The sequence below is a fragment of the Pholcus phalangioides genome, unplaced genomic scaffold (assembly GCF_987345545.1).
Source record: "Pholcus phalangioides strain wild (caught in Gottingen) unplaced genomic scaffold, Ppha-v1.0 ptg000017l_1, whole genome shotgun sequence".
Lineage (NCBI taxonomy): Eukaryota > Metazoa > Arthropoda > Arachnida > Araneae > Pholcidae > Pholcus > Pholcus phalangioides.
In genome coordinates, this window is record NW_028301610.1 from 8,022,599 (window position 1) to 8,036,711 (window position 14,113).

The following is a 14,113-nucleotide window of genomic DNA, read 5'->3' on the forward strand; positions in this document are numbered from 1 at the left end:
CAAGTGGGGGGGGGGGGGTCGGCTTATACTCGGGTCAGTTTTTGATGAGAAAATTTCAACCCCACAATCAGTAGTCATTTTTGTAGCAGTGTTCGAGAAACCGGCATTATTGGTATGGGATATGTTCAAACCCCACGGAACCGATAATGTCAAAGCCGAGGCAAAGAAATCGAAAACATCATTGGATTTGATACCAGGTGGGCTAATGTCGATTGGAAAGCCTTATGTGAGCATCAACAAGTCTTTCAAAGATTATTTGAGGAATTTGTGGATCAAATAGATGAGCTCCGATGATAAAGAAACTAAAAAAAAAAGTGGTTGTCTTGAAGAAACCTGACATTGGCCTAATGTGCCAATGGGTACATGAGGCGTGGAATTCTGTTTCCACCGAAATTATCATTAGATCCTTCAAAACGTGTTGCATCAGCAATGCAATGGACGGAACTGAAGATGATATCCTCTTTGAAAGTGACAATGGCAATGACAGCCCAGATGAAGATGAAAACAAAGATGCCGCACCCCCTATGATGATCTGATGGATTACGATGAGCTTGGAGACTCAGAAGAAACGGATTAAAAGGTTTTAATCATTTTCTATTGTAAATTTCCGTAAACTATTAATTTTTCATGAAAATATACGAATTTTTTTTCTCTGAAATGTATGGATTTTTTGGGGTCGGCTTATACACGGGTTTTAAATTTATTGCGATTTTGGTGGTCCTGAAGTGGGGGGGGGGGGGTCGGCTTATACATGAGTATATACGGTAACTAATTTCTAAATTATGAATGATTTGAAATTTACTGTTTAAAAATGCAACAAACAACACATTTCTATCGCCAACTGTTTTTATTTGTTCATTTTCAAAATAGGCTAATAATTTTTTGGACGCCCTACAGGTTCCGAGTGTTTTAGTGATAATTTCAAGGTTTTTTTTTCATCATAAAAAACTTTGTGGTGCTTTTTCCCTGCTGTGGTCTGCCATATTTGTATATTAATAAAAAAATGTCATTTACTGATTTCTGGAACAGTGGAATTTTCTATGTATTCAAACAAAAGACTTGTAAGCTCTTTATTAGATAATATGAAAATTGATTTGCGAATGAGAACCTCTGGAAAGTCTATCTGAAAAACAAATGTATGAAAAATTATATATTGTGACATTTTTTGAGTGATTCAGATTTGGACAGCAACAGAATTTTGTGGGGGTTTTTTCTCAAAAGTTTGACAATGTAACAATATAAAAATCTGATGAGTATGATTGATTATATTTCTCAAAATCATGTGAACCCAGATATTACTGTAGATATCATCTGAGAATGAATTACGCAAGTTTTCTGGGAAAACCCCATAACTATCTTAAAATTTTTTTTATGAAAAACCAAGTGAAACTTTTGAAGCCTTTCATTCCTCTGAGTAAATTTTTTGAAAAGTGTTGACTATAACTTCAATATTATACCTCACAGGAAGAAGGGGTTTTTCTAGATGATAGATGTAAAATTTTACTTATGTAAATAACATTGACTCTTTCAGCAAAATTATAGAGTTATATAGGGAATAACTATTTTTCAATTAAAACCTCAACATGCATAAGCAATGCTTGATACTAAAAAAACAAAAACTTAGAACTTTCAATTTTGTAGAGACAATTTGTGCATTTAACGTATAAGAGTTTAATTTCTATACCACTTTTTTCTTTCTTCACCTCTTCACATCTGAGCTAAACTGACTATTAAAAAAAAACTTTAATTGATTTCTGTTTATTGTATGTCAAAATGCCTTTTAAAAAGAAAAAAATAATAATTAATTTGGATTGATATCTTTACTAGGACCATTTAAGTTAGGTAAACATGTGTATCGCAGGTCTCAACTTGAAAAAATAATTATTAAAAACCATTTAAAACCGTAAAAAAATGAGGTAGCTATATGTGAACCTCTGGATTGAAGAGGTTAAAATTAAAGAAAAAGGCTCAATTGAAAATCATATGCAGATTATAAAAAAGTAAAATTACAAAAAAAAAATCACTCTCGTGCTTATCCTTAAAAATCACTTGACACTATTTGAACGTTTTTTGTTTTAAATTGAATCATTGCATGAACCAGGGCCGTCATTTCAACTTTTTCCGGGGGGAGGGGGCAAAGAGCATGTACTAAAGGTACGCATATATACAGGGTGATTATAAAAAAAACTATCCCGACATATAGGCCCCTAACTATCATACCATTCACAGAAACTGAATGAAATTTTGGCATAAGGTATTTTGAGGTATGCGCTCAAGAATGATATGGAAAACAACAGTGTCACTCAAACAGTTATGGTTACAGTGAGAAAATTTCGAAAATATCAAATGGCAACACCAAGTTTTTTTGTATTGGAATGCGATCTTCATACTGAAAAACACTAAATAGCGTTGGAATGGTACCTGTAGCACGAAAATCCACGGAGCTAGGCAAGGAAAACGTAAAAAGGACTTTGCACCAGAGCGTTAATGTTCGTTTCATTCGTCACACCGTTTCTTCGGCTGAGATTCCAGCCTGATTAGTCCTCCACAACGTCATGTGGAAAATTTGTGAAACACAATAAAATGCTTTATTTTATGCTGCTTCTCTGTCCTTATTGGTTGTCCTCACTTTTAGTCTATCTACCACAGGTGATTTTCATGCCACAGTTGCCGTTCGAACGCTATCTAGGGTTTTTTACAATGGAGATCACATTCCAATACAAAAAACTTGGTGTTGCCATTTGATATTTTCGAAATTTTCTCACTGTAACTGTAACTGTTAGAGTGACACTGTTGTTTTCCATATCATTCTTGAGCGCATACATCAAAATACCTTATGCCAAAATTTCATTCAGTTTCTGTGAATGGTATGATAGTTAGGGGCCCATATGTCGGGATAGTTTTTTTATAATCACCCTGTATATATTTGTGTATATATATATATATATACCATTTGTAGTGTATTTTCAAAAGCCAGGGCCCCTGCCCCCCCCCTAAATGACGGGCCTGGCATGAACTCAACATACAGGAGGAGTTGAAAGAAATGAATGGTAGTCAGCCAAACCCTAATATACACCAAAAAATATGAAAAAAAATTTCCATACAGGGATCAAAACATGTTTAACTGGAAGTTGATGTTATGCCAAACTCATTATAGCGCCAAAATTCTCTAAAACGAATGATGGTGTTGAATACAGGGTTTAATCATGTATCCAATCCAATCTGGGGGAAGGCTCACTGATTCAAGTGATTTTTGCAATACATTTAGGAAGTGGTTTGTAAAGGGGAGAGAGATATACATAAATAGTATTTACACAACAGAGCTTCAATCAAAAAATAGTTTTGGAACTAAAATAAAGTGCATAAATGTTACTGGCAGACATGATGCAACAAACTTGAATATAGAGCTTTTTTGAATACACACATGCATGCTACTTGATTCCCCCACCCTCAGAAAATTAATATAGAATTCTGAAAAATTATAAAGCAGTAATGAAAATGATAATCTCACCAAAAACATTTCATGTAAAAAGTTTAGTAAAGTATCAAGATTCAACCGATTAAAAAAAGTATGGTATCTGATGTAGAGCTAAGTCTAGCACTTTTTATTAACATTGGAACTTGGATTCACAATTCAGTCCAAGGCTCCACAGCTGCAGTTATAGAACATTTTGTGACTAATCAAGCTGCTGGTAACAGTTATAGAATTAGAAAGATGTAAGTTTTCACTATTCATGCAAAGTGTAGAAGAATTAAATACAATATGGAGCTGAATTTTTTGAAAGAAAATTTACAGGCCTCTGCAGGGAACCATCATCCTCTCGAAACCAGGGTGAAGGATAAGCACTGATAGTTAGCACACTTGTCCAGATTTGTGAGGGGGTGATGGTTTGTTTCTCCGCAAAGGCCCTGCAAATATTATTTCCAGGCATTCATCTCCACATTGTATTCAGTTCTTCTACACTTTGCAGTTACAGAACTGTTTGTGTTGAAAAATTTAATGATCACAATTTTAAGGATTTTTTTATGAGTGAAAATAATCACAGATCACTGTTCTAATTTTTTGATCAGTCAAAAGGAAAAGCTTTTGAAAATTCAATTTTTTTTGCTGAGATATTTTATAAAATAAATATTACCTCTATGAATTTATAGACAGATTTCAACTTTCCAAGCTTTTTCAAACGGAAATAAGATGTATCAAACCCAGCACCTAACGAGATAATCTGAAGCACAATATATTATATAGAGTCAACTGGCAGAAAAAGATACTTATATTTTGAATAGATATTCAATGATTCATCAATATCATCTTATAGTAGACAAGTATAGAAATTTATTGGTAGTTTTGGATTCAAAGAAAATAATGTTGTCTCCTCTGACATAAAAGGAATAAATTACAGTGGAACTTCACTAAATGAGCAAAAATTTTGGTTAGATTAACAAGTGATGATTCGCATTACGAGCAAAAATTTTGAACTTTGCTTATTTATTTTCACATTGTCGCAACTGAGCTGATAGTTTTTGCTTTCGTCCACACACGTGCTGTGAAATTTTAGGTAATATTCTTCCCTACAGTCTCCGGTCAGCGTGCCTAACTGGAAAAAATGAATTTCCGTATGAATGTCACTGTTTATGATATGAAACTAGATGTAGCATCGTAACCATGTGTATGCACTTAAAGCATTTTTTAAATTGTGCTTGGAGAAAACTGTGGGCTGATTGCATTATTGAATGCGACTTTGAGGGGGCTAGTGCATGAACAAGGAGAGATTGTGTCTTTGGGGAAGACTATGAGAGTGGAGGTTCATGAACCCCTCATTCAAGAACTAGTGGAAGAATATGGTTATATCCACATCCACAGGCAAACTGACGAATCTCCATTGCGTCACAGCAAGAGCTTATGCACGGGACCTCGTCTGAAGAAGAGAGAAATGAGGAGACCCTCACTTCAAATGAGATTAAGAGATGTATTGAACGTAGAATTCTGTGCAAAACTTTGTAGAAGAGAACCACCCTAAATAAAACTGTAGCAGTGCGAGCAATAAATCTGTCCAACGGTAGTGCGATTTCTCATTTCCGAAATAACAAAAAAAAAAGAGGCAAAAGCAAGTGTCATAGGTAGGGTTCCTTTTTAAAGTCACGCAAAAAGAATACAGAAGTGAGTCCCTAAGTCACCCTAAATGATAGTCTTCCTCTCCTGGTCGTTTAGAGTAAGTTAATTTGTAAACATTACATCGCATTGTATGTTTATTTATGGCATTGTTATATTTATTTTATTTTTTATTGTATTATTTATTCTATTATTATTGTGTTGTATTATTGAATGAATAACACTTTTAATAGTCATTTTCATGTGAATGAATAATTGTGGAATGAATTATCCAAGTTTCCATTATTTCCTATGAATACATTTGATTTGAATAATGAGCAATTCAGATAATGAGCACATTGGCAGAATGGATTAAGCTCGTTAACCGAAGTTCCACTGTATTATTATTTTATTGGATACGTAATACTTGGATACAATCAAGGACACAGTTGAGTGTGAAATTTTTTTGGGGATAAAACTTTTTTCCCCATTGTAAATTAAATTTTGTATCTGTACAAAGGTATGTACTAGTTTCACACACAATCTCTAACCTTGCATTATAATTACCTATTTGATTTCCAAATGAATAATTAATTTAAAGGATCAAATGTGGAATTTTTTTACAGTCACCCCTCTTTTATGGAAATTTTTTTTCATCCCGTGTCGGCAAAAAAGAGGGGTTTCACTATATTGATGATACTTGTATAAATTAAACAATATGTACATCTAAAAAAATTTGTGTTTGCTCAGATTAATTTTTTTTTCTCATGGCATTTGAGTTTCAGAATTTTTTCCCCCGAGTTCTGAAAATGAGTGATTTATTACTTACAACTGAAACTTTGGTATGCATGAAAACGATTGTAGCAATATAAATAGAATTAGCATTCAAAAAAGTTGCCACAGAAAAGATAAAACAGACAACACAAACAAACCTGATATCTTGTACCAAGGGAATGGGTATGATCCAACCATGCATTGAACACGTATTCAACTGCCTTGAAACGAACATAATAGCCTCTAAAAAAAAGGGGGGAAACCATGTGTCTCTTGAAAAGTTTTAATAGAAATGAAGTGTGCTTAATTATTAATTTTCAACAAAAGCAGTGAACATAAGTTAAGCCTACTTAAGTAGTTGTATTGATGTAACTCTATGTGTGGGGTTTTCTAAAGGTGGTTAGTGCAATTCTCTGGCCTTGCCAGAGCACTAAATTCATCGTTTTTAATCCAGTAGTTCATTCTCTTTTTTTAATTTTATTTCAAAGGCAAATAGATAAAACGATAAAATAAATATAAAGTGCAGATAAAATAATGATAAAAAGCTCAACTTTATTTATATGAAATAACCCTGTTCAATTTTTTTGTCTAGGTTAAGGGTCTCCAGTGTCTGTCAAGCTCATAAATATGTAGTATAGCTTAGAGTGGTCATCAAGCCTGGCTAAAATGTCAAATAGGGCCCACAGTGTGTCAGAAGTTGAAGACCCCACTGTTGACTTTCTTGTTTGTTGGTTGGTTAGAATAAAATGCAAATAACTGTCTGAATTTCTCTACAGCCTACAAAATTTTCTTATAGACCACCACTTGGTCTACCACAATCTCTTTTTGCCATCCTTTGAAAATTTAACAACTCCTATATAATACCATGATTCTTCCATCTATCACTTTTTGTCATCTGCTTTGGGGAAGAACTACAGAAAATAACATAAACAAACTGTTTTACAGGGAAGATTTATACATATAACATATAATCTGAATATTCTGCTCACACCCTTTATAAAACATTACCTGTCCCACTTTTATACAGTTATTTCATCTTAATTTTCATGTTTAAGAAAATTAAATCCCCTGATCATACTAGAAAACCTATTATAACTTTAAGGTATCAATCACACTATTATAATACAAGAACTCATTCTCATCTTCACTATCTTCTATCTCTCTAAACCGTCCTACCTGGGGGCCAATTCCTGAAGTTAAGAGAGGCTACTAATGTCTCTACTTCAGTGCCTAACGCCACAGTGCGTGAAATAAGGAAGGCAGGATCATGTCTTCAGTGGTGCAGATGGTAGCATGCTTGCTGGATATGCAAGAGAGCCTGGGTTTAAGTCCTGGTGGAGACAAGATGACTTTTCTTTCCGAGTTCACCTCAGCATAATATCCAGAAAATAAAATGTTGCCTTCATTCTCATCTTGTTTCACTGTATGCCAGAGAACTAATGTTTTTATAATATAAATTCTCTAAGGCCTAGATTGTGGAATAATATGCCACATACTCTAACACTTATAAATAGTCTGCCCATGTTCAAAAGAAAGTTGAAAAATCATTTGTTACTAGCATGTTAACAGTATAATCAATTGTACTCAAAAAATTACCTGTTAAAGAACTTGTTTTGCTTTTTCACTCTGTATTAATTATTGCATTGTATTATGTGTGACTAAATGTTTATACAGTCTGACCCGCATATAACAAAGTCGGAAGAAACAGTAAAACTATTCGTTATACCCGTACCGGTTTTGAAAATGATACTTTCAAGAGAAATGAAGTATAATTTATATATTGTTATAAGCATACTTTGCTGAAATCAGTGTTCATTGTAAGCAATCAAAATAACATAGAGATTTAATATGAAATTCACAGGGTAAGGAAAAACTTCATTATATATGAAAGTTTATAATATCCACATTTGTTTTAAGTAGGTCTGATTGTATATACTTTATGTGTTTGTTCCAGGTTCCATGCTGTTGCCACTGTTTCTTTTTTTTTTTTCATGGCCTTTTCTTCCATCTTATCTATGCCATTCAAATTTTGTAATTACTTTTCTGTAAAAATTATTTTTGTTTGATTTTACCACTTTTCTGTACACATATGGTATGCTTGATTTGATGGCGTAGATTAATAAATTTGAATTTTGTGACAGCTGGTTTGGAAGACTCTGGGGCGAAAAATTAAAGAAACTCATGAGAAATTAACAATGGCTCTAAAGTAAGCATTTCAGAATGAAGAATTAAAAGGGGAAAAAAATCCATATATATAAATACCTATGAGTCAATGGTGATCTTCGAGAATATTTCTGTACGAAACATTTCAGGATATCATCTTGGAAATACCCAGTAAGAGCAGCAGAAAGCTTGCTGACTGTGCAGTGATCATTTGTGATATGAACCTGAAAAAATGAAATTATTTTGAAACTGCAGCAAACCCTTGATTTAACAGACCTCTGTTCTATAGACCAGACTTAATGGCTTTTTTAATTCTTTTGTCTTCCTGAAATAAAATCATAAACGGATGTTTCATTAAGCTTATTATAATCTTTATGTTTTTGAAACATTAATGGCTCTAATATGGCAGCCATTCGGATAGCAATATGCAGAGTTCATAATGTTTTAAAGTTGGAATGATTTAACTGAATTTTTTTTTCAATTTTATTTCTTTAAGAATATGTGTTTTGGTGAATGTTATTATGAATAATTGCTGGTGATTATTTTAACCTGTGATTATGTATAATCCCCGGGTTGTATTAGTAAATATGATGAATCATCAATGAAATTACTCAAATTTGCCAGAATTGCAAATGGAGTTCAGTATAGGATGGTGAATTTTTGATTGATAATGTTGGTACTGTTTGCACATGTTGATACACGTGAACAAAGACATCACAAGACTGACAATAGTTTTATCCTTTTACCACCTACATCTGGTAATTACATTTTTCTGGCAAAATGCATGTGTAGTAGGTTTCATATATGGGCAGAACCATAGGTGCATGCAGAATTTTCTTGAGGAGGGGGAATTTCAAAACCTTTTTCCTTCTGAAGGGGGGGGGGATTTAAATTTTTTCCTGCAAAATAACACTATAATCTCGGCTTGAGGAGGGTTAGAACCTCAACCCCCCCTCCCTTTGCATATGCCAATGGACAGAACTGATGAAATGAAGAGAGGTGATGTGCAAAACTTTTGCGTATTTTTTAAAATCAAATTTACCAACTTCATCTGGGACTTATTCATAATTGCTGGTAAAAGCGGTGCCGAAGTAACACATGGGCCCACCCAGGTATGGCCGGGGGGCCTCACAAAAATGAGGACTGGTTGAAATTTTCAAGAACTTTTAGAAAGGGAAAAACCCCTTGGCCAGGGGTTTCTGATGCTCTTAAGACAGCCCTGGGTAAAAGTGATAAATGTAGTAAAATTTATCAAACTTACCAGGATGGGTGATTATGCACATTTACTGTAGTGTATAAATTATTTTTTATCTCGTGTCCCCCCTTCCCCAGCAACAGTATGGTAGAACTTTGTTTATACTTCACTCAGTGAGACAACATTTGAATTAGGTCACAATTGGTTCCTATATGTTTTAATGTTAAAATATTTCATTTATTCTACGTAAAACTTCAATTATTCTATGTTTTCAGTTTGACTCGAACTCCAAATCTTTTTAAAAAATGTGATTTATATCCATCACGTGCACAATTTTTGTAAAGAGTGAAAACGTGTTGCTGAAACAGTTCTTGTATATTGTCACCGCAAAAGCCATAGATTTTAGGGTGATTGTTGACATATACAAAAAGTAGTTATTGAGCTAGCTGATGACCATTTAGAGTGAGCACTTAAGTGATTTTTTTTATTGTTTGCTTCTGAGAATATGCAGATGTGGTGAGCCTCAACGAAACAGGTTCAATTCTTTGAAAGACAACCATATGTCCTTTCAGAATATTTTATCCAATGTTTTCAGCATTATTCCCAGAGGGGGGGGGGGGGTTTCAATTATCATTTGGACAACACAGGTCTACCAAAAAGAGACATACAGTTCACACACAGTATCAGTTCTTTCAATCATTCTCAGCGAAATTTTCTTTTGTTGTGGTGCTTTGCCTGCTGGCTGTGTCAAAAAAGTTTAAATTTGTTAGAATATTACATTAATGGACAAACAATTGATTTATTTATTTGTTTTTGGTATCTGGCAAAACATACATTATTAGTCAAGTATTTAGTTTCAGAGTTTTGGCATCAGTACAAAAACAAGGCTGCTCAAGTCTGAACAGCAACAGATGTCTCTCATTTTAAGTGTTTAAATCTCTATTAAATGTGTTTTTGTTCAGTTAAATATTCTGGTTATAATTGCTTATGTTCACACACATCATTAGTAAGGATATATCAACAGATCCAAAATAATAAGAAAATTAATGTTTTAATAGGGATCTAAACTACATCTCAAAGCTTCATGGTGAAATTTCCTACATGTGTAAATAAAAGAGTGCAGTTACATTAGAGGATTTCAATTATGTAGGTCCATGGGGCTTGTTGTGGTGCTTTGCTTGCTGGCTGTGTCAAAAAAGTTACATCTATATCTCTCTAAACCGTCCCACCCGGGGGCCATTTCCAGAAGTTAAGAGAGGCTACTAATGCCTCTACTTCAGCGCCTCACGACACAGTTCGTGAAATTAGGAAGGCAGATTCATGTGTCTCCAGTGGTGTAGATGGTAGCATGCTTGCCCGGTATGCAAGAGGCCTGGGTTCGAGTCCCGGCGGAGACGTGATGACTTTTCTTTCCGAGCTCACCTCAGCATAATATCCGGAAAATAACTGTTTCCTTAAACAATTGATTTATTTATTTTTTTCTGGTATCTGGCAAAACATTATTAGTCAAGTATTTAGTTTCAGAGTTTTGGCATCAGTACAAAAACAAGGCTGCACAAGCAGGGCCCATCTATAGTGAACTTATAGCGTGGAAAAAACAAAAACTATGAGAATCATCTCTGGCTGTCAGCCCCACCATTCATTCTCATAGTTTTTGTTTTTTCCATGCTATAAATTCACTATAGATGGGCCCTGCTGCAGGATATGGGGGTAAGTCAATAGGAGGAATATAGGAAAAACTATCTGATGTTTTAAATGACATTATTCCCTTTGTTCATAAAAAGCGTGATTGTTCATCCCAGCCCCCTTTGGTTTTCAGACAATGAGCATAATATTCATCTTCGGAAGAAAAGGGCATTCAGAGAATATAAATGTGGAAGAGGTGACCTGTCAAAATTTGCTGCAAAAAGAAGAGCATTGGAGGCAGTGATAAAGGAAAGTAAAAAGGAAGTTTAATTTTTTTAGGTTGGTAGATAACATTAGCACTGACTCAAAACCAATTTTCAGATATGTCAATAATAGATGTAAGGAGACAGTTGCTCCCCACCTCTGGATAGAAGGGTCTAGGGTGGAAAGAAATATAAGCATGAGCGGTGTGTACAATTACTTTTTTCCATCAGTTTTCAATAGTGAAGGCGATATTCAAAGTATGGGTGTACTATGGGGTCATAAAAGTTCTCAATATTCAAGTGGAGGATATGAAAGTCCTAAAACTTCCTAAAAATGTATGTGCTAACAAAGCACCAGGACCAGATGATATTTATTCTAGGGTCCTTAGAGACTGTGCTAATAAATTGGTGATAGTTGCACAAATTTACAGGAGTAGTGTTGCTGAAGGTATCGTCCATGGGATTGGAAGATTTATAATGTGGTTACGATATTCAAAAAGGATAATAGAGAAATCATGTCAAATTATTGTCCAGCGAGTTTCACGAGCTCCCTGTTGAAAAGTTTGGAAATTATTATCAGAAGGCAACTGGTGAAGTGGATGGACAAGAACAATATGTATTGAAAACCAGCATGGGTTCAGGAAAGAAACGTCATAGGTAACCAATCTTCTTTCTTTCTATGATTACATGACTAAGTCTTTGGGCCAGGGTGGGATTAAGATGCTTGAAGGCCCTGAGCACTTAAGTAATTTTTGTGCCTCTCCCCCAACCATTTGATTTTTGTGCCACTGGCTACAATGATGGTGTTTCATTATGTCCCTTTTTACATTTAAGGGTATAGTTTACTTTCATGCTTTCACATTTAGCTTTATTTTGGCAAGAATTGATGATATCGGATACTGTCAATTTTCTCCAGGGCTTCGTATATTTCCCCATCTACTTATCTGCTGTGTATCAATTGAAAAAAATACATATACCATAAGAAATGTTAAATGAAATTTTATATTTAAGAAGCAGGCAGAATATGACGTGGATATTTTTAAGCACACATTTCATTTTTCAACAAAAATGTTTCAATGTGTCAGTCTTTTGTTTGATTGTAAGAAAAATTGATGGCAGATGGCCAGGGCCGCAGCTAGATGCTTGGTCAGCCGGGGCAAGCATGCATTTTGACACCCCCCCCGTAATGTTGAAGGAGAGATCAAAGAGTGAAATTTGCGCCCCCTCTAGTATGGCGCCCGGGGCACCAGACCCACCTGCACCCCCCTAGTTGCGGCCCTGCAGATGGCAGCACTACACATAACACAGAAACAAACTTTGTTCCAATGCATTAGAAATTCCATAGAATGTGTACGAGGTGCATGTATAGTTAAGTTGTAGTCTTTTGTTTGATTCCTCCATTTCACATCTTTTTGAGCACCTCAAACTTTCATGTAGCATGGGCGGAGATACGGGGGCATCAAAGATGAAGTCAACTGATCTAATCTATATATACGTATATATGAATTGACATGACCATCGTGCCCCCAGACTTCCAAGTCTATCTCCGCCTATGTCATGAAGATTCTGCAAATTGCAAAACTTTATTCATCTGATCTTGCAAACACTTTTTCAGACAAACTGCAACAATTTTCATCCTTGGTTCAGGTTGGTAACACAATGTTACAAATGATAATGCTAGAGGCTTAGAAAAGACGTTACCAAATGTTGAGACAGCATTGCATCATCATTTAGAACATATCAAACTGTTCTAGAGAAAGATCATTCTTAATAAGAAAATAATATCACCAGTTCACTCAAGTCTTTTGCAAAAAAAAAAAAAAATTGTCATCTTCAGCTTTGTGTATAGGAGCTAACTCAAAAATTAGGTTTCAATGACATTATCAATGATTTTGCTCATATGAGAGTGCAAAAAACCCCACCTTAATTTAAGATATTTCCTATATATAGAGAATTTTATATTACATTTCTTATTTAAAATAGTGCAGTCCCTTATACCAAAGCTGTTCCAAAATTGTTTGTTCGATCAGTTTCAGAGTCTATGGTAGAAGTATATATATCTTCCATTTTTGCAGATTGGTCAGTTTCATTCTACAGTGGAACCTCTTGATATTAGACTTAAAATTCTGTCTGTTAACAAGGAGTGCCCATTAATGGATAGTAAAATACATTGAAGTCTTGTAAACGTAAAAGAAAATTGTCCGCTAACAAGGTGTGTCCATTATGGGAGGTTCCACAATAGAAGTTCAACATCCCCTATTCTTGATTTTAAAAGTTGTTCAACCAGCTGTTTACAAAATACTTGTATGATAAATAACTATTTAAGGGCCACTAAAATTTTTTCTGTTCCAAAAATTGTTTTTTTAAAACTTTCCAATGACAAACTAAAGTTTCAGTTAAAAAACCATTGACTCTTAAATCAATATCAACCAAATTATTCAAATCAACACAGAACAAACCGGATTGAAACTCATTAAATTAACATTATTCATCGTCTCTAACTTTTCGGTTCGAAATTTTGTTTCAAATTAAATACAAAACAAAAATCAAGTAGCAATAAACAACTGTATAATATATTTTATTAAAAAAATTCCAAGCCATGTGCTCAAATATTTTCAAGGGGTTGACTGTAAATAATAGTTTGATGTGACTTCTAGAATTCGACAAACCTTAGGAGGCTGAAAAGTTGTAGACTAAGGGTGCTCGGTTTCCTGATAAAATATGTTGTGGATGCTCGAGCACCTATATCACCTCCAACGCTGATCATCAATCAATCACATCATATTAACAATCGTAAACTACAATCTAATACAAATTGACGCTTTATTTAATTTAAGGATGGCCCCAACAATTGTATTCGATGTATAGACGGCTCGAACCAACCCGATGCTAGTGGCTTCTAATTTTAAATATTGCATTCATAAAGTCTCGAATAATGAAAACGAGACAGACATTGTACACCTCGTATGTCATACGTCCCGTTTTATACATCCTATGAATTTG

The 14,113-nt window shown here is 34.5% G+C and overlaps 1 protein-coding gene across 4 annotated transcripts in view; it reads right to left on the reverse strand.

Annotated features, from left to right (window-relative positions):
* LOC149072185 (tRNA wybutosine-synthesizing protein 4-like) overlaps window positions 1-13,697 on the reverse strand; it is a 47,500-nt gene extending 33,803 nt beyond the window's left edge. Inside the window, exons 1-5 of one of the 4 annotated variants that reach the window (XM_089246479.1) lie at window positions 13,570-13,697; window positions 8,126-8,250; window positions 6,022-6,106; window positions 4,137-4,223; window positions 1,015-1,123 (exon numbers count right to left, since the gene is read on the reverse strand). In XM_089246479.1, coding sequence (XP_089102605.1) covers window positions 1,015-1,123; window positions 4,137-4,223; window positions 6,022-6,106; window positions 8,126-8,250; window positions 13,570-13,602 — 439 coding nt within the window. In that variant the 5' untranslated portion in view covers window positions 13,603-13,697. Of the gene's footprint in view, window positions 1-1,014; window positions 1,124-4,136; window positions 4,224-6,021; window positions 6,107-8,125; window positions 8,251-13,108; window positions 13,543-13,569 lie in introns of those variants that run through there. The other 3 variants (XM_089246478.1, XM_089246481.1, XM_089246480.1) reach the window with 3 other exon arrangements.
* Between the last annotated feature and the right edge of the window lie 416 nt (window positions 13,698-14,113).